This window comes from Acromyrmex echinatior, chromosome 5, assembly GCF_024713525.1.
Source record: "Acromyrmex echinatior isolate Ae372 chromosome 5, ASM2471352v2, whole genome shotgun sequence".
Taxonomy (NCBI): Eukaryota; Metazoa; Arthropoda; class Insecta; order Hymenoptera; family Formicidae; genus Acromyrmex; species Acromyrmex echinatior.
Genome location: NC_141856.1, coordinates 3,262,255 through 3,284,179, shown reverse-complemented (window position 1 = coordinate 3,284,179; position 21,925 = coordinate 3,262,255). Strand labels below are relative to the sequence as shown.

General features: G+C 31.0%; 1 protein-coding gene across 4 annotated transcripts in view; it reads right to left on the bottom strand.

Annotated features, from left to right (window-relative positions):
- The window catches only part of LOC105145005 (uncharacterized), a 253,216-nt gene that overhangs the window by 41,936 nt on the left and 189,355 nt on the right, over positions 1–21,925 (bottom strand). For 2 of the 4 annotated variants that reach the window (XM_087406192.1, XM_011054300.2), the window contains 3 exons: positions 11,117–11,252; positions 10,639–10,947; positions 10,126–10,218 (listed from right to left, as the gene is read on the bottom strand). In XM_087406192.1, the coding sequence (XP_087262318.1) occupies positions 10,126–10,218; positions 10,639–10,947; positions 11,117–11,252 (538 nt within the window). Of the gene's footprint in view, positions 1–1,917; positions 10,049–10,125; positions 10,219–10,638; positions 10,948–11,116; positions 11,253–21,925 lie in introns of those variants that run through there. The other 2 variants (XR_015545099.1, XM_087406193.1) reach the window with 2 other exon arrangements.

Below are 21,925 nucleotides of genomic sequence, written 5' to 3'. Positions count from 1 at the left end.
AACGCATTTATCTATCTTTATTTAACATATTGCAACATTATTTCTTAGAAGATCGAATACCTGCTATACACAATTATTGCTTTGTTTACCATTTCGAGTCACTCAGCGTTCATATACACGTTATTTGCAGATATAAGTCTTTTTTTAAGGTTATTTTTATAAATTCAATATTGTTTGTACACGTAATGCGTTGAGTGCTGCACTATCGTTTGATCTATACATCTATATGAATTATAAAATTTTTGTATTAAAGAAACATCTATGTCAGGTGAATCTACGAGTTGAAAAAACATGATTTTTAACTTTTTTTTCAATTTCAATATGAAGTTTATTACAGCACTCCCAAATTTTGCGTCTACTTTAATTCTGTAAAAAGATTTTTGATTCCGTTGAGTAAATTCGGAGATTCATATCAATCTGCAAAATCCCAACAATTTGACCACTCCAGCATCCTTTTAAAGATTCAGCTTCAACCGGCATAGACTTTTAATTTATCAATTGTATTCTCACATGTAAGTACGGTCTAAAATAAGATTCTAATGGTTATACTACAATGTGTTTTTTGTTTTCTGTTTCTTGTTTTTTGCTACTTTTTTTGTATCTTGTCTTTTTTTTGCTTCTTATCCAATTTTTTGATTTATGCCGAGATAAAACTTAACAAACTTCGGGAAAACAGGAAATACATAGCAAGAAATACAATTGTCGATAAAATGGTTGCAAAGGGGAAAGATACAAGAAAGCAAGAAACAGGAAACAAAGAGCACATTGTAGAATAGGCTTTATTGTTTACGAAAAAAATGTCATTTAAAGCAATTTTTGGAGCCGCTTATAGCGGACTTTGAATCCATTTTTCTAATGAATATCAAATTTTCTGAACAAATGACATTCATTTCATTTTAGTTAATAAGAGATAGGATATTATAACTTTTAAACTAACGTTACTTTTTTTAAACTAATTGGATATCTGGGTAACTTCCCTTGTAAGTGATCACTGTGCTTGCAATGGAGTTTAGTTAGAATCGTTTAATTTGATATCATATTTATTAGGTATACCTGTGTTGATTTACGAGATAAAAAAGAGTGGCTACTTATAAGGACACATCTTATATAAGTACATGTATAAACATGCGCACGTACGCACGCACGCATGCACACAGTGTCCGATAAAACCATAACAACGTGTTTAAGGATAGATTCTTAAAATCATTTTAAGACAAAAATCTTAATACTAAAATATCGAGGCTATAATAATTTTTGAATTGTACGCGTTTAAAGTTATCGAGAGAATTATATCATTTAAAAGTTCATGCGTTCAAATATGATACAATGCAAAGTGCCACACCTGAACTTTAGGCGATATGATTTGCTAAATGTTTATAGTTTTCAAAACTATTACAGCTTCGATATTTTGATATAAAGGTTTTCATCTCAAGATGATCTCAGGAATCTAATCCAAATAACGATCTATAATATATTTGCTGCAATAGCAAAAATGTGACTACACGAAGAGAAAAGATTAACCAACGCAGCTAAAATAGTGGCAGCTAAAATGTATCTTTATAATAGGAACAGCTAATGTCGTTGTTATCAAAGCTCAATTTATTATCTGCTAAAATTTAGGCGCTGCAGCGAAAAATATTCGCTGCTAGAGTAAAATGATATTTAGCTAAATATATTAAGCTAATTTCTTTTTGCGACAGAAACTAATAATATTTGCAGCAAGATTGAGATTCTAAGCTGACATTATGTATGCTTTGCTGCTAGTACGAAGTGATTTTAATCATTACAGCTATCAAATTTGATACAGGAGAACTTTTATATAGCTATTACATTTAAAAATATAATATATTGACGAAAAAAATGTTGTACGAGGGCAAGTCAATAAGACGAAGTTTTAGAAAAACATAGTAAAACACATTTTTTTTTGATCGATTCATTTTTATTTCTCAACATAGTCTCCTCTCAAAGTCTCCTTTCAGTTCGATACACTTCTCCAACTTTTTCAAGCCGTCCGAATAATATGATTTGTCCAACTTTTCAAAATAAGCCTTTGTTTCGGCGATGAGCTGCTCTCTGGTAGTGAATCTCTTTCCTCCGAATCATTTCTTCAGGCTTGGAAACAGGAAATAGTCGCAGAAGGCTAAATCTGGCGAATATACTGGATGGGGAAGCAATTCGTAGCGGAATTTGTTGAATTTGGCCATCGATGCCGGGCACGTATAAACCCGTGCATTGGCTTGATGGAAGAGCACTTTCTTCTTTGTCAAATGGGGACGTTTTTTTCTTTAAAATGTTGTTGAAATGGTCCAATAAGGCTGCGTAGTAATCGCCATTGATCGTTTGCTTCGACGGAAGGTCGATATAAATTATACCGCGTGCATCTAAAAAAACTGTAGTCATCACCTTTCCGACCGATTTCACGATCTTCGCCTTCTTTAGAGCTGGTTCACTCGATGAAGTACATTGTTTTGTTCCTTCGTCTCGGGTGTGAAGTAATGGATCCATGTTTCGTCCACAATAATGAATCGACGCAGAAATTCATCTGGATTACGTTGAAATCTCCAAACATTGTTTTGAAATCGTTATACGGTCGCGCTTATGGTTCACAGTGAGCGGCATCCATCTTGCCGATAGCTTTTTCATATCCAATTGTTCGTGCAAAATTGAAATCATTGTGCCATGTGATATGCTTGTGGCCTCAACAAGCTCGCGCACTTTCACTCGTCGATCAGTCAAAACAATCGTGGACTTTATCGATGATTTCTGACGTAGCAACCTCAATTGGACGTCCCGCAACCTCCCGAACGAGGTGCATCACATAGATGTACCACATGGATGCATCACATGTATCATCATATGGATGTACGACCACGTTTAAATTCATTCATCCAATTGTATACAGTCGCAAATGCTGGTGTAGATGTGCTATGAACATTATTCAACTCCGCTTTGATTTTTTTCGGCGTTAAACCTTTTATAGATATTTGAAATTGTAAATGTTTGATCACTGCACGAAACTCGTTTTTTTCCATTTTGCAAAAAATACAAAGGTTATTCGCTTTCGTCTACAATGAAACCATGTGATGGATTCCGCTCAAAATTTGGCAATAATCAGCTGAAAGATGCTACTTGTCAAAAAGTAATGTGACATGACACTGCGAGTACCCTCTGACAGATTTTCTAAGAACTTATTGACTTGCCCTCGTATTAACAGCATTTGCCAACATTAATCTATTCAACATTCAATAAAAGTATTAATGAAATGAATAACATTTTTTTAAAACAAAAAAATGATGGCGTATTTGTTGCATTAAATGTAAATTAACAAGATTATGTTCAATTAGATGCTATTAATTTATCATTATTTCTCTTCTCTGTAGTATTGAAAATCTATAATTAACGTATATATTACACATTTCAATGCCACATTTCTAAATACTGCTAATAATTGTCAAATCTATATTGTAAGATAATGCAGGCTTATTTAATGAGACAAAGATAACAGGGAAATCCAATCTCCATTCATTCGTTTCGTCTCGTTAAATCAAACATGTGTCAAATCTCGATAAAAAAAATAAAAAAATTATAACAAAGCATATTATCGATTTATGTATTGTAATAAAAATATAAGAAGACATAAAAAAGCTTATTATATCCTATAATTAATATATTATATTATATTATATTAATTTATATTAAAGGATCCATAATAAATACATGAAATAAACTTTTGATACAGACCCAATAAACCAAAGTTATATGTAAGGTATCTGTTAATTTCAAATAAAGAAACTTAAGAAGACTCTTAAAATTAAAAATTGTTAGAAAAATAGAGCAAATGAGAATATGGTGCAGTACTTGGTGCGCAAAGTTCACAAATAAATGACACAATTAATAAATTAAAACAAGAATATATTTAGCTTGCTTAAAAAATCGAACATTTCAATCACATTTGGGACCATTCTTAGCGATGTACAAAGAATTAGAATAGAGAACATGTCGATTGACTTGGCTTTGGAGAGTATTTGTAATAGATAGTCGAGTATTTTTAATGGCTGTAACATCCCCAGAGATGAATTCATAGTTGCTCTCTAATTAGTTTTAAACTTTTTTCTTATTTAAAGGTAATATATATAAATAAACCTTTGGTTTACTCTCCTTTATCTCTAGTGATTGCATTTAGTTATGTAAAGTTTGGAAAGTAAAGCCTATACCTTGAAATTCTCTACCCCATTTTATGTACGATACGTAGATAACATTGCCACGGCGGTACCTTCGAACATGATTAATTTTTAACATTTTTAACTCGTTTCAACTGAGACTTCAATTTACTATTAAAATTGGTGATAAGTCTTTGCATTTTCCAGATGTTAATATTTCTAATAACAATAATGTCTTAGGATTTGATTGATTCTATAAATCCACCTTCTCAGATAAATATCTTAATTATTTATCTGTACTTCCACCAATCTTGCAAAAGAACGATATTATTATTGAAAAAACCTTTCTTTTGTCGCATTCGAAATTCTACTACAAGAATATCAATTTTATTATTAAGATGTTATTAAATAACTATCCATTAGATTTTATTTTTAAGATAATTAATTTACATTTAAAATCACTTTGTCACAAACGAACCTTAAAATAGAATAACATTACCAATTCTATGAATATGATGAAAGATAATCAACTTCGAGTTTGAAATTACGTTACCTTATATTCCGATAATAAAAATTCAGTAATATCATAAATGATTTAAACATTAAATTAACCTTTTACAGTTTGAACAAATTGAGTAAATAATTGAGTACTAATATTATCTGATTTATGTAATTATTTCATTCGTTTTATTCTCTTGCACTCTTGCCTGCAGGTGAATTTTTGTATACTTCATTTACTTTTAAAAATTTTTCTTTTTGTTCCAACCTGATCACACTCAATGCTTCTTAGGTTTCTTTGAAATCATCATCGATTTGTGAACCTCATTGAGTGATTTTGAATTTTTATATCTGAGTTGGGATTCGCCTGTTATGCAAAACTGTAAGAAATCTCCATTCTAATTCTTTGTATATCGCTGAGAGTGGCTCTAAATGTAGCTGAAACGTTCAATTTTGTAAACAAACTAAATATATTCTTGTTTTAATTTATTAATTGTGTGATTTGTTTGTTAATTTTGCACATCAAGTACCCCACCATACTCTCATTTGCCTTATTTTTCCAACAATTATAATTTCGTATTACAATTAACAATGTAATTGTAATATGACATACGTGTTATATTATATTACAATTGATTATACTAGAGAATAAATCGAAATCGGAAATAAACTGTGGTTGATGAAATAAGCATGTCACACAAAATGATATTATGCACAGGCAGCGTAAGTAACTGGCAACATCCCAGAAACAATTGCGAATGGAATATTCGGATATGTGGCTAAGATAGTGAAGAATAGCTGCCACTTACTTAGCAACTCGTGTTACGCTTTTAATTTTAACTCATAAAGTTGAATATCGGCAGCAAATATATTTTATCTTTAATAGCTAACTTTTAGCAATAACAGCAAAGTTTGAACCAGCAACTGACATTTAGCTGATATTATTAGGTTGGTGCAAAAATAATGTCGGTTTTTATTGTTTTAAATTTTAGCGCTTTATTGTACAATAACGTTATGTTCGACTATGTTCATATTAAACCATTTTCACACACACAAGCGCAGGTTTCGCTGTGTTCATAATTTTTTCTCTGTATTACTTTGTATTAAATTACTATCATTATTGTTAAAAATGGGAAAGAAGCAATTTTGAACAATTTTTTTATTCAGACTAGGCTCTAAAGCAGCAGAAAAGAATAAAAAAATTAATGAAGCATTTGGAAATTACAAACAAACGGATAATACAACGGTGGTTTCAAAAATTTCGTAACAGAGATGAGAGCCTTGAAGATGAAGAGGGACGCGGACGGCATGTAACCATTGACAACAAACAGTTAAAGACAATTATTAAATCGACTTCATTAAAAATCACTCGAGAGATTGCCCAGGAAACTGATCACTCAACAGTTGTTCATCATCTAAAACAAATCGAAAAAGTAAAAAAGCTCGATAAATAGATTCCTTATGAATTAAACAAAAATCAAAGAAATTGTCGTTACGAAATCTGTTCTGCTCTTATTCTGTGTAATAAAAATTATTCATTTCTTGATCACATTATAATATGCGATGAAAAATGGATTCTTCTTATGACAACAGGCAATGATCTACTCAATGGTTGGATTATAATGAAATACCAAAACACTTCCCTAAGCCAAAATTGCATCAAAAGAAGATAATGGTGACCGTTTGGTAATGTTCAACAGAAATCATTCATTTTCACAATTTTCTAAAACCAGGTGAAACTATCATGTCAGAAAAATACTGCCTCGAAATTGACAAAATGCATTAGCGATTACAACATCAATATCCAGCATTAGTCAATCAGGAGGGATCGATTGTATTACACAACAATGCTCGTCCATATCACAGTATAACTACATACAATAACGATAGTACGAGCAAACGAAGGGTTCAATTTTGTTCTGTGCATGTATTGGCTGTAAAACCAAGAATATGGCGGACTGTCATAGCATTAAAAGCATCGCTGTGTGACGACGATTGAGATGTAATAAACTACGATTGAGAGCTGAGTGTATAATTACATATATTAAGATGAATAAAATAGGTGGAATCTCTTGTACTTTTGGATATCGAATTGATTCTTATCCATTCTTATCTATTCTCCGGATTTAGAATAAAACGAGAAATCATTGAAGTCAATTCTGTAATTTTGCATGGAAATAGTTTTTTTTCTTTTTGTACGGGGCAACTACTAAATTTCTCACTCGCTTTAAACAATTACGTAAATGCGTTAATTCTGGCTGAAATTTGACCTGGAAAGGTTTGAAGAGTGATACTTTCTAGGTGTCAAATCAAATGGATTGTGGCACCATCTTATAAAGATTTACCAGATTTATTGAACCACTCATATTATATTAGGTATTGGAATTAATTCGTAGCGTTTTACAAGTGATGGGAAGTACTTTCATTAATGTATTTTTTAATGCTCATGTGAAATAAATAACATTCTTTCATTAAAAAACGCTACGAATTAATTCCAACACCTAATAATAATTAAATAAATACAATTTTTCATTGTTTTATTGTTTTCTCTATTCCTATCCTATATCCTAGGCAGCACAAATTTGGATACATGTCCAAAACTGGGGCATAAAACATCTTAAAGATTTATTTATGGCGTCTTAAAGAGATCTTGAAGACGTTTTATGTCCCAATTTTAAACATTATGCTATCTGAAATTATCAATAAATTGTTGACTTACAAATATTATGTTTCACATACTGTTTTATGATTTCATTTGGTCCCTTCCGAAAATATATTGAAATTAGAAACAAAAAATAAACTTATATTAATATATACTATATATAGTGGTATATCTAAAATCATGTATAGAATTTATCCGAATTTAAAAAATGCTTTATATGCAAAATATTACAACGTCTCTTGATGCCATTCAAATTCAGCGGTCCGTAAAATCTTCAACATAGCTAACAGTCACGTGATCACCGACATCACAGAAGCCGACAGCTACTGTCGCTACTGTATGTACTGTATGTGTTATACTGTGTCCACATATTGCACAATCAACTCTGTAGAAACTAAACGAACTTGGCTACGAAATTTTGCCTCACCATACTCACTGGACCTTTCGTCAACTGTCTACTACTTTTTTAAATATCTCGACCACTTCTTACAGAGAAAAATCTTCAACAACCAAACTGCTGCTGAAAACGCCTTCAGAGAATTCGTCGATTCTAGAGCCCCAGAATTTTATGTTAATGGAATAAAGAAACATCTATCTCGTTAGCAAAAATGTGTAGATTCTAATGATTCTTACTTCGATTAATAAAGTTTATTATGAGTTTAGATATTTACATTTGAAGTTGAAGGTTAAAAATTGACATTATTTTTGCACCAGCCTAATACTAAGTTCTTTGTAGTATAATGTTCTGGTAGTCTTAATTACAATTTATTATTTGGCAGCCACAACTATTTTAGCTGTATTACATGCAAAAGAAGGACTTGAAAATAAAATATATTTGCTGCCGACATCCAACTTTATTAGTTAAAATTAAAAGCGTACTTACAGTAAGTCAAGTGGTGTTGCATCACTTCATGTTATTAGCCTTGAGGTAGGTTCGAATAATTTCGTACGATATATCTAAACCTTTCTGCTTCAATTTTGTTTGTCCTTGACGCAGTGTTAAGCCAGGATTCCGCGAAAACAGATTCACTATTTTTTTATCGTCTTTTTTGTCCACTTTGCATATCGAGCCACGTTCCGGTAAATCATCGACATTTTTTGCCACATTATATCGCTGCACCCACTTCTGTATGAATGATTTCGACTTTTTCATATATTTAGCAGCCGCTAATTGTGACATTTTTGGGTGAGTGCAGAGGAACACAGCTTCATATCGTGATGCGTATTTGGTACTCATGGCGCTTAATGTGATTCTCTTAAGAAAGTTCAATGAAAACAACTGAATCTTCCTTGATAGTGCATCAAGGACAAAGGTGCCCTCTATGAATTCATAATAGATTTAGGGTGATATCTTTTATTAACTTTGAGTAAGGCCGACTACGATCTTACTGTAACATGAACAGCTAAGTAAGTGACAACTATTCGTCACTATCTTAGCTGCGTAACCAAACATTCCATTCGCAATTGTTTCTGGAATGCTGCCGGTTACCATTTTACTCTAGCAGAGAATATTTTTCGCTGTAGCGCCTAAGTTTTAGCAGTTAATAAATTGAGTTTTGGCAGCAACGACATTAACTATCTCTATTATAAAGACACATTTTAACAGCCAGAGGTCTATTTTAGCTGTGTTAACTAATTTTTTCTCTGTATATAATAGCTATGCCAGCTAATAGAAAAATCAAAACGCAGCTACAACTCTATTTTAACTATATTGATAGCTATATAGTTGCTGTGACAGCTAATAAAGAAGTCCAAATATAGTCATAGCAATTTTAACTATATATTGGTAGCTGTACAGTCGTTGTAATAGCTAATAAAAAAGTCAAAATGTAGTCACATCTATTTGGTTGTAAAAGTATGATAACTTTATCGTCAAAATAGCTGTAATCCAGCTATAATTTGTGTAGCAAAAGCAAAGAGTAACATAAACTATCAGGTTAAAGCATGTATCCGCGATGGTTAAACGGACCCAATCGTTCATTTAAGAGGCTCTAAAATTATTACTTAAAGATCTGTGTATCGTTTTATCTAATCAGTGTACTTATGAATTTGAGTACGCGTTAGTATAATTATATGTACGTTATAAATTCTAATAAGTTACAATAATTAATTAAACTTTTAAATTTGATCTAATTTTAGTAAGACAAAGATACTGGATTGTTACAAGTTGAATTCCATTTGTAAAAAAATATTTTATTGTATTTTAAATATTTTTATGTAATTTCAAATTAAAAATTAAACTTTGATTAAATATTAATTTACATATAAAAAATATTCTGTTTATTTTATTCAGATTATCACTGTTGTAACATATCGGCTATGACAGCCTCTTTACAACAAAATAGTTGTGCAATTGAATAGCTGCGATATCATTTTCAAAGTTTAAAAATGTTGTCCCATTTTTGTTACTACAATTTTATTAAAACGTTATAATAACTTTGTGGCGATAGTTATGCTAAACAAAAATGCTGCAGTGTAAGCTGCGACAACGTTATCGCAGATTTTGAAGTTGCGTGATGGCTATAACAACTTTTCCGCAGCAAAATAATTGCGCAGCCAAACGGCTGCGACATCGTCTTCAAAACCTAAAATTGTTGTCTCATTTTTGCTGCTACTTTGTCACAATGTCATAATGACGTTGTGGTAGTAATTGTCATAGACCCAAATACTGCGATTTAAGCTGGGACAATGTCATCGCAGACGTTTTAAAGCTTCATATGTTGGGAACCTTAAACATTGTTATGGTTTTTACCGGACATCATATATGTGTTTGTATATGTGCGTATATATGTATAGTTTATTAACCTGCATATATTGCTGTTGAGAAATCTGCTGTTGCATGTGCTGCTGTTGCTGTTGTGTCATATGAGGTGGTGCCATTACACTGCCCATTAAGCTCTATAAAAATGAGAATACATGTATTCTTTATTCAAATTGTTCACATTTTTTTAATATATAATTCGAATTATTCATACATGAATTATTTCATATAAATAAAATGTCTTCATACATTAGTTCTTATATATAGAGAAATAAAGAAAAAAATAAACAAAAATTTAGAAAACTTTTTGCATAGAATGTTTTACTTATTATATACTATGATAAGCCAAACGATAGTCCTATTTCATTTATAGAATGTTGAATAAAATACATTAATCATTAAATTTATGTATTATATTAATTTTTGTCTATGTACTAATATTTATGTCATAAGAACAAGTATACAATTACGTCATAATTTCGAAAAAAATTTGTCTTCTATAATATGTACTTAAATCTTTTTTTAAATTCTATCATATATTTGCAATAAGATCATACTTGTTGAGGATTTCCTTGCATGGCTAAATGATGAGATGACTTTTTATTAACAGTCATTTGTTGCTGCTGTTGCTGATGTTGAGGCGACGCAGGTTGATGTTGAGGACTATAGACTTGATATGTAACATTTCCTGGCGCAGTATTGTTGGCATAGCCTGTGTATGCACTGTATTGCATTTGTTGTTGCGGCTGTGGTGTTTGCTGTTTTTGTTCATTTTCACCTGCACCTTTGCTTACCAGAGATGCTCTGTACGCCGCGAGAGCTTTCAAATATTCCTTCTTAGCTGCTTCGGTTTTCTTTTTGTAATACTACATAAAAATTTATATTTTAATTTAGCAACAATGGAATATTAATATTACAATTATACCAATATATATGTAATTATACTAATGTCGCACAATTTAAAAAATAATACTCGATATAATTATTAAATAGGTAAAAGAGATATGTAGGATAATTTAGATTTTAGATACTTACATTTTTATGTTCAATGTCTAATGCATCCCACATTGATGCAACAATTTTAGATACTTCACCGAAGCTGGCGTTTGGATGTTTTCCCTTAATTACTGCCTGAGTATCTCTAAAGAAAAGGGCATACGCTGACACTGGTCTGAAAATCAATCAGTGTCAGATTACAATTTTAAGTAAATAATAACATTCAGAGATTAAATTATGTTTAAAGCATTATGTTCAAAGTTTTTAGTAATCTATTATTAGTATCGCAATTATAATAACTCAAGAAAATATCTCAAATATTAAAAAAAAAAACAAATAGCTTTTTATCGTAATAAATACCTAAATTTGACAGTATTCTGACAGATTTTAATGTCTGTAACGCATTCTGCCATTACTTATTCCTCTTTTAATGAATCCTTGTAATTTCACTATTTTAATAGAAACTTTGATATATGTTTCATTTTTATAATTATGAGAAAATAACATAGTATTCTTCTTCTCTCCTTTCTCTCTTTTTCTCTTTCTGTTCTATTCATTTTGTTTCAATTTGGTAAATTATCTTAAAGATATTTAGTATTTTTAAAATAGGAATTTAACAAAAATTTTACGAATTGTTCTCATGTTCGAAGACTTTTGTGATAAAATCGAGAATCGATTTACTGAAATAATCCAAAGTTATAAGGATTTTAATTTGCAACAAATTTATTTATTTATTTATTTTTATTATTACTTTACAAACTCTATATATATATATATCTATATATATCTATATATATATATATATATATATATATATATATATATATATATACTACTCAACAAAAAATAGGGAATACTTTAAAACACGTTTAAAATTGCACAATATTCAGAAGTAATTTGGTGAAAAATTATCGCAAACAAAAAATAAAAAAAAAGCATTTAAAAGCTTGAAATCTCTACTTTCGAAATTGGTAATTGATATTTCAATTTGACTGATTCTTTATAGAGATATACGGACACAAATAAATACCCGTTAAATCTGAAAACTTCACGAATATCTATAGCGTGAAGTAAAACACAAAAATGCGGTTTACAGCAGTCGAAAGAGTGAATTTTTATTTTCAATTTGCTTTTTTATTGAGTGCTGTACGATTTTTTTTCACCGAGTTATTGAACGTTGAAGCAAAAATGATTACATGGGGGTTCCTACAAAACATACGGGTCTCGGCTCATTTGGCTGAATTTGTAATATATTGTAGTTCTGATCATCCTTATCAAAAGTCTCCATGGGCACGAAGTAAAATAATGAACAGTTTGAATTATTATACATCAAATTTTGTAAAATTATTTTGGCAGAAACAAGTTTAGGTAGTGCCCTAAAAAAAAAATCAAATGACAGAAAAAAAAGATCATCCAGCGGCGTATATATCGTTAAACTAATTATTTTTATTTTTTAATCATTAACAATTCAACTAATTGTTTAAACGAGATATATAAGATTCCACAATGCAGAAAAGCAAAGTACACATATTAAAAAAAAAAAAGGAAAGAAAAGTCCTCTAGGCCGATTTTTGAAAAAAATACACTTTAAAAATCAATGTTGTGTAATATAATGATAGTGTAATATAAGGGAACTCAAATGTTTAACTAGCTCAGGTTTCTGTTGTCTGATCGAGTTGAAATTTGACAGGAATTATATTTTTATAGATTGGAACAATTCTAATGGATGTCGCGGAAAGATAAAAAAGATGGACAATCCTAATATATATACTAATAAAACATTAATAAATATACGTGCAAAAATTTATTTAGATCCATTTACTCATAAATTTAAACATTATTAACCTAAAATTATACAAAAATATCATCATTTTGCTGCATAAAACTATTATAAACGTAATTTAATTTGTTTTTTTTTTAGTTAGTTTCACAAGTTAATATCATTAAAATTTGTTTTAGTGATATTGATTGATATTAGATATTTTTTGCTGATTATTAGATTATTTGACTGATACTTTTAGCTAATATTGTATAAACAAATCATCCTTAACCTATTTCTTAACCATATTACCCGTCTTCATTTGTCTATTCCACTGATTTCAACATTTTATATTTACATAATGTCTTATATTTATATGACAACGATAATGATGACTGGTGATTTACACCAATAATTTATTAATAATGACTAATTTACATCATAAAAACTATTATGAGTGTAAACATAGAATGTTTATACAATATAATCTTAGTTCCTGTGCTGACTGTATGTTTGTATTTATCGTATATAAATACGAGCAGTACTACTGAATTAAAGTTCATTAAATTATTTATTCTAATTTAAAAAAATAATTATATATATATATATATATCATGGCGATATTATTAACACAAATCGAAAAAAAGTTGAAACGGTATTACCTTTGGAAACATCAACTTTTTGATAATTATGCAAAATAGGGTTTTTTTTGAATTTCGATATTTTTTTGCTGCAATGTTAATAATAATCTTTGTTATAACTCAAAATAATGATAATAAATCGGAGGAGATAAAAAAATGGATCAAAAATTTTCTTTGAAGACGTTACATATAGTAGTGCACAGGAGCGCACGACTTCCATGCGAAGTGACTCCCATAGTGGAAAGGATAAGATGATGTGTGCAGTTGGACAGTGTCTCTCTCTCTAAATCTCTGCCCTCTCTGAACTACTGTTCATAAGGTTCAAAGATTATTGTGAAACGCTAAACATGAGACGGTTCATAGTCCGTTTTTATTTTAAAACTGTTTTAAATATAATGTCTTAAGATGTTAATACCTTTCTTGTGCAAGGAAAGATTCAATACCAACTTCATACAAAACAGATCGATATTTATAGTCAATTCTTACATTTAAGACTGTCTTAAGTACAATCTTAAGATGTTGTAAGTCAATCCGACTGTATTAACATCTTATTATATTTAAGTTTTAAAATAAAAATAGACTATGAATACCGTTCCATGTTTAATGTTTCACAGTTGATTTTTCCTTATGAACAGTCTAGATGGAAAAGGCAGAGATTTAGAAAGAGATACTGACAACTGCATATCATATTATCCCTTCCATCCCATCCCTCCTTGCTTAGGGGCGCACGAAAAGCGCCTCTCACCCCACTTCCCTTCTACTACTGAGCACACGAATTTAGAATAGTTGCTTTCCATTTACACCGATTCTTAGATAATTCTCACTTAAGACGTCATAACTCAGTTGAATACGTTCCTTCTGATAAGTGAGAAACTCAACTGAGTTTTTATTCATAATCTGCATAAGATCGAGATCGAGTGCTTTCAGTGAATAAATCTGTGTTGACATGTGATAACTTTTTATCAAAGTAAGCAAGTAGTGACGTCATTAATCTGAATACAAAATACTCAGCTCACTTCAGACTCAGTTTCACTTGTGTGTAAATGAAAAGCAACTAATGTCAACATTATTACTTAGTACACGAATAAAAGTATATGTATATTAGACTGATAAGAAAAAAAAATTGAGCTGTTCCTCCAGGCCCTTCCTTTTTATATTACGCTGCTTAGAATGGGAGTAGTTGAGAAGAGAGGGGAGGGGAGAAGAAGAGGTGGTGGAATTTGGTTGGTCTTCAATAATCGGGAGAATGGTCTTCCATTTATGTTGTAGCCATTATCTCATTTATATTATTAAGATGTTTTTGTATCTCTATAGCCTCTCTATACTTTCTTGGAAAGTATGATGTAACGTTGTCGTGGTCGCTTTGTCAAACAGTATTTAATGTCCTGTTTCGATGTTGTGTTCTGATAATGCCAGCTGCGTGGCATGTTTTAGCCTGACATCACGTTGGTGTTCTTTTATTCGTAGGTTGACCATTCTCCCGGTTTCTCCAATGTATACTTGTCCGCAGGAACAAGGTATTTTGTATACTTCTGCGGAGCTTAGTGAAGATCTTTGATTTTTAGGATTTCTTAAGATTTGTTCTATCTTTTTGGATGGTTTGAAGATAGTTCGGATATTGTATTTGTTTAATATTCTGCCAATCCGATCCGAATGTTGTTCCTTTGACATATGGAAGAATAGATATCTATCATTCTAGACATGGAGAAAACCCACGAAACACACAACAGTTATGTCTTAAAGTTGTCTCATGCGTCGATTTTAGACATTCTGCTCATTGGGTAATAATTATGAAAATTGTAAAATGATAGAGGACCTTCCGGTTCGGTTTAATCCGCTCTATTTGCACACAAAAATAGTTCTAAATATTTTGAGATACTCTGTATAGTACCAAAATAGTCACAAATATTCTGAGACATTTTGTATAGTCCCTACACTATAATACACATATTAAAGTGTGTACACAAAATGCTATAACAGCCGACTGTAATTTCACTTGAAAATCTAAGATAATTTTTCCATAACTTCAAAAACTGAAGGTCACGTGATAAACAAGGTGTGTTTGATGACTCAAAAAAGTCATGAGTATATATTTTCCTTATGGCAGTCAGGATATTTTATACCCGACGTGGTATGTATCTCGTTTATAAACTATTATCGTGGTTTCTAGTTTGGGGAGTTACGAATTATTCTCTTAAGTTAATATAAGTATAATATACCCATAGGAATGTAGAAGAGATGTCTTATGGAAACTAAAGACCTATAGGATATTACACTTTGACGTATAGGAACATACAGGTTCACATAGGACAGAGGAGATGTGCATACGTCGTCCTATGATAGCCTATAGGCGTTTTCAATTCTCATGGGGCACATATTCTTTGTCTTATGTACGCCTATATGTTACTATACGTCGAATCCTATAGACCTTTTAGTTCTCATGAGGTATCTGTCCACATTCCTGTGGGTATATCTCTATTATCCTATTTGCATTTCTATGAATGTCCTACGTATATTTATGCATGCTGCGCAAATCCTATAGGTAACAAACTCCTACAGAATCTTATAGTCCTCTATAAGAACCCATGAAAAAACCCGTAGGAATTTGCAGCAAGGGAGCGCCAGTGAACGAGTGACCAACAAATCGAGACATCTCAACGTAATATCTTTCCAAGCTGCTCTCGAGGTATTCGTCAATATAGATAAGGACGCGTTGCAGAGAGTGTGCTTCAGGTCGATAATTGAAGCAGTCATCAAAGTAAAAGCGGGAGGGGGGGGGGTATATAAAGTAATTTCATTCTAAAAGGATACCAGGATAGTGATGTATTCTGGCACATATTGACATAAAATGTTAAATACTTCGTAAACTGTTAACTTTTTGATAATTGTACCTTAACTTTTATGAACAGAATAATGAGATGAATCAGTTAGTATAAAGAAAATATATCGTTGCTTTAAAAAAATATGTATGCAAAATGGACACCCCTCCCCATCTTTAAATTACGATTCCTGTTAATCTCCCGGGACGAGCTCAAAAAATTTTTTTTGCGGAATTTGGAAGCTCATAAATTGTGCCAAATTCTGAGCTATGCGTTTTTTAGTTCGGCATGGTGAGGGGGCCAGCTGGACAGAGTTTAATTTTAATGGACGAATAATAATAAACTAATAATAAAAAGCAATTTCAATGCTTATTTCAACCAGTGAGATTTAACCGTCAGATTTTTCCATCGTGTTCATTGAACACTGTTCAAAATAGAACGGAGTAAATTAAATCATATTTTTGTTATTATGTAATCATTTCATTTTCTAAAGATTTTTTTATTGCCAAATTGAGGGATATTTTATTTGGATGTCAAGACCACAAGCGATATACTTTTTAGAACTTGTAAAAAATTTTTTCTATCCTTAAAAACGTATTAATAATCCATTTAAATGAAACTTTTAAAGGCTTTGTAGGAGGTCCCGGGAAAATTTAAACTGGATCTTATTCTAGATCTAGATCTTATCTGAACAGACCTACGATTGGAGGGGAGTAACGACTCATTTGAACGGTTGGAACCTTACTAAATCGATCTTGAACTCGAAATTTGGTCATTTTTCCACATTAATAGGACTATATTTCTTAAGGCGTATATCGTAGAAGTAAATGAACTATTGCACCGTATTCAGCGATCAAAAAAACATACGGTACCATATTTGAAATCCGGATTAAGGCATTTTTGTATCAAATCAAACATGTATTAAGGAAAATCGAAAATCGGCTTTTATTTAAAAATCATTCACTAGCGACTTCTAAATCTTAATATTTTTTTGGTAAAAATTTAGAGGTATTCTTTTGGCATGAAATAAAAGCCTTTGTATTAAGTGGCCGATTAGAGAAAAAATTATTTTTTTCTGGACAATCAATATATATATATATATATATATATACACACTACACTACACTACACTACACTACACTACACACACACACACACACACACACACAATATATATATATATATATATATATACATACAAGGTGCGTCCCAAAATTTTCCGAACTTTTTCAATAGGGATAGGTCGGGTGGCGCCATCCGTGTGTTCGATTGCGCGTTTGAAAGGTACATCCCTAGCTGACTTCCAGTAAAAATTTCATGACATTTGGTTCAGTGGAAACGAAGTTATGGCGTCTCAAGTGTCAGTATGTTGTATACATCGGTACGAGAAGGAGGAAGTTGGCGCTTGTTACACGATAATGCGCCATCTCACCGTTCGACACTTGTCACTGATTTTTTGACTAAAAATCACATTTTAACAATCAACCATTCCCCGTATTCGCCTGATATGGCACCTTGTGACTTCTACCTATTCGGCAAAATGCATTTGTCCATGAAAGGAAAGCGGTATGTGGACGTAGAAGACATCCAAAGGGCTTGTACCACTATTCTGAAGGACGTGCCTTTGAACGACATAAAACACTCATTTGAAATGCTTTTAGATCGTGCCAAACGTTGTATTGAGTCCGACGGGGACTACTTTGAATAAACAATTTGAATTTGAAAAAAAAAAGTAAACCGTTGTTGTTTTATTTCAAAAGTTCGGAAAATTTTGGGACGCACCTTGTATATTAGATTGTCCAGAAAAAATTATATATATGTAAGATATATATTAGATATATATAATATATATCTTTGATTCAAATGTTGACTTCTGTGAGAAGCATTTCAGTTCATTAAAATATGAAAACTCAGGAAATATTTGTTTCTTAAAATTTGGACAAAAATGAGTATGCGGGTGAGTGTGTTACTTCCTATTCCTTCATGCATTGTTGGCAACGTATTTTTTTTGACACAGAATTTCATCAGTTTGTTTTTTGCCACTAGACTTACCACGTGTCAATGCAAAGAGGATGAGATCAAACCGTCCCCCAACCGTTTGGTCATATAGAAGTAGGAATGTAATTGTATCAAAACACTAAAGATGGCACGAAACGAGCCGAAATCTGTAGTATTATTCACATTTAATTAATTAAAATTTTTGTAAATCAAAATTCGATAATTATCTTCGTAATTACTGCATAAAAATTCTCATAAGTCCGAGTTGTATTTTATCTTATTTGACATTCTCGAGAGTTACTCTTTGTTTTTATTTTTATATAAAATAACGTCATTAGATATGTTTCTTGTTACATTTTTAACGTTCAGTAAAAATCTATGGTAAAAATCTATTTCTATGAACGTTTGTATTATTGATTCTCAAATTTGCTAAGTTATTTTCTATATTTTTTATAAATTCTATCGTAATAAATTCTTCGTTGCAAGAAGGGAGACAGAAATTTTCTCCTAGTTGCAGTAAACTTTGAACTTCTATGGAAAAATTGACACTTGTAAGATTAATAAACCAATTATTATTACGATTTTTAATCAAACTGTTAGTATAAAATTAAACGTATTTTAAATTAACTTCATAGATAAAAGTATCATCTAACAGCAGATTTTTTCGAAACTAAACCTTTTTTTATTATTATATCTGTTTTCTCGTTCATGGAAAACATATTATTGTCGTGTGTTTGTTCTAAACAGTGCAATAATATTTAGTGCTATTTAGTTTGTCAGAGTAGCGATTGGTTTTTTTATTCTCTTCATTTTAATTTTTTCAACATGCATTTTCTTGTGACTGTGTACATTCTATTTAAAAAAAAATTAAATAAATCTAAACAGTAAAAATTTGATTTTAGACCATACACGTGAGAACACAATCAATATTAGAAATTAAAATGCTTAATGGTCGAAACTGAATCTTGAATGCTTAAATAATTCAATGTGAATTATATATATATATATATATATATATATATATATATATATATACTATATATGTACATATTCGCATATATATCATATTTGTAGTTATTATTCGAACTGCGCGCCGAATTAGTTTTCCGAACTTACAAACGCAATTACAATTAAACTATTGTAATAATATTACAAATTAAATTGACAAGTAATTTTTAATAATTCGATGCTTAATCAGGCATCATATTAGAAAGATATTATTATGTGAAAAACTCTCTGTAAATAAATTTATTGCGAAAAATATTATCTCGACCGGAAGTCGAACTGTATTCCATACGGAATGATATTCGTCAATAAGTAAGAAAAGCGAATATGTCATACTAATAATGAATAACCGATTAACTGGAGAATCGAAGTACAACAATGACAGTGTTGCATTGACGGTCATTGTATATATGATCAACAAACCAACATTCTCGAGGATCGATTTTGCCGCGTGTAAAATAAAGACAACACTACAAATGGAAGCATTATATAAGACAACAAAAACGAATAAAAGAACATTTAGATTGATGTGGTACATGATATGTTCCACATGATATTCGATAAGAACAAGAGGTTTTGTAAAATTGCATTTATGTAAGTTAGACATATTTACTGAAGAGAACCGTTGGAAAAAGGTCAAAACGTTTTGAAAGTTGTTATCGAAAATTGTTTATCATTTATTTCGATAAAGTTTTAATATAGCATGAGTTATCTCACTAGGTTCTAATAGTCCTTCTCATTTTAATATCATTGATCGTCTTACTTGGTCTTAATATCTCGAATTTATTGCTTGTCGTTTAAGTTAGTAAGGATCGACAATGTCATACAAGAGTAAATTACATTAGTATTTCAGTTTTTAAATGAAAAAAGAGAAATATTGCTATATTAGTAACACTCTATATTAAAACCGTATTCGTATATCAATAAAAATAGCTACAGTAAGTGAACACGAACTTCATTGTACACAAAAATATATATAATTATTAATAATTATTAATTATTTTAAAACCAGATAATACTTAAAAATATAAATAACGTTTAATTCCTATTTTCTTATTATTGTGTTTTCACATGTATGGTTTCTTTTTTATTTTTTTTGTTCACGGTACTCTATATATGTTTTACGGAAGTGGGAGTACTAGCATAACGTAGAGCATAACGTCAGCATCGCCATTTTTGAAATTAATTTTTTGTGAATGAAAGAGTAAAAAATTTGGGATTATAGCAATAAATTAGTATTTAAGCGAAAATGCCAGCTTCATAGACATATGACTTTTTATGTGGATAGATCTTACTTGAGGGGTGGATCTCGCTTTGAATGAAAAGTTATTACGTAAGCAGGAGAAGGTGTGAGGGTAATTCTTAATATTATCCCAGATAGCAAAATGTTAGCAGGATGTCGACACATTGGTAGCAGATTTGATTAGAAGATGTTAGCAGACTGACCACAACTGATGTTGCATTCCACTCCTATTCTGCCGATAGAACCTGTTAACATTCTATGCAAACAGACTGATAACAGAAATCAAACAGAACCTACTGACAAAATCTGATAGCAGATTGCGAGCAGGAACCGAGCAGAGTCTGCTGATAATAAATTGGCAGTAGAAATCGAACAAGATCTGCCATTTTCATTTGACCTGGTTTCTTATAAGAAACTTACGTACAAATATTATAAATGGTTATATGTAATTATATATAATTATATATTTATTTATATATACTAGTGTGAAAACTGGAAACAATCAATACAGTTTTATTGCTAAAATATTATCGATTAACTTCACATTTCAAAATACACATGAGAAAATTATAAAATAAAAAAAAAATTTGAAGATTCAGAAAGCACGCTCCGAAAGAGCTTGGGAATCTCTAGAAGAGATTTGCCTATTCGATTTACATACGCCAATTCTTATAGGACTTTTCTTCTTACGAGAAGCAAGTCCATCTCGTGGCGAGGTCGTACTCGGAAATAACAGATTTTGCTCGGTTTCTGTTGCCAATCTGCCGTTCAGATTATCAGCAGGCTCTGTTCGGTTTCTGTCACCAATTTGCTAGCATAGCATGTCATTAGGTTTTATCATATTTTTGACAGCAGTTTGCTGACATTGTCTGATAGTACACACTCTGTGTATAATTTGTTGCTTTTCTGTAATTAGAAATTGGTAGTAGACTCTGCAAAATCTGTCTCTTTAGATTTGATTATCTCGGATACGTGGCAAAAATAAGACATTATTTATCAAACTTCTTTTGTTAATAACTTTGTTCTGAACAACGAGGGACGACTAAAATCTGTTAAAGGTTATTCAGGATCATGAACTTGATAACATATGTCAAAGTCAAAGTCAAAGTCGACACTGGCTCCCTCCTGAATGTTTAGACTCAAAGAATAGTGAGACCACCGACGAGATACTATTAAAGATCGTCAATCCTGGGCAAATTTTTGGCGGTATAAAAAGGGTTCCAAGGGCTCGGAGATAATTGAAGAACGCTGACATTATCGACAATTGATATAAATTTGCTATTATTAACGTAAATATTTGGCTCATACATTATTAAATTCATGATTTTTTATTACATAAACGTTCCATAAATAAATATGCATACTTGTAAAGTATAATATCCT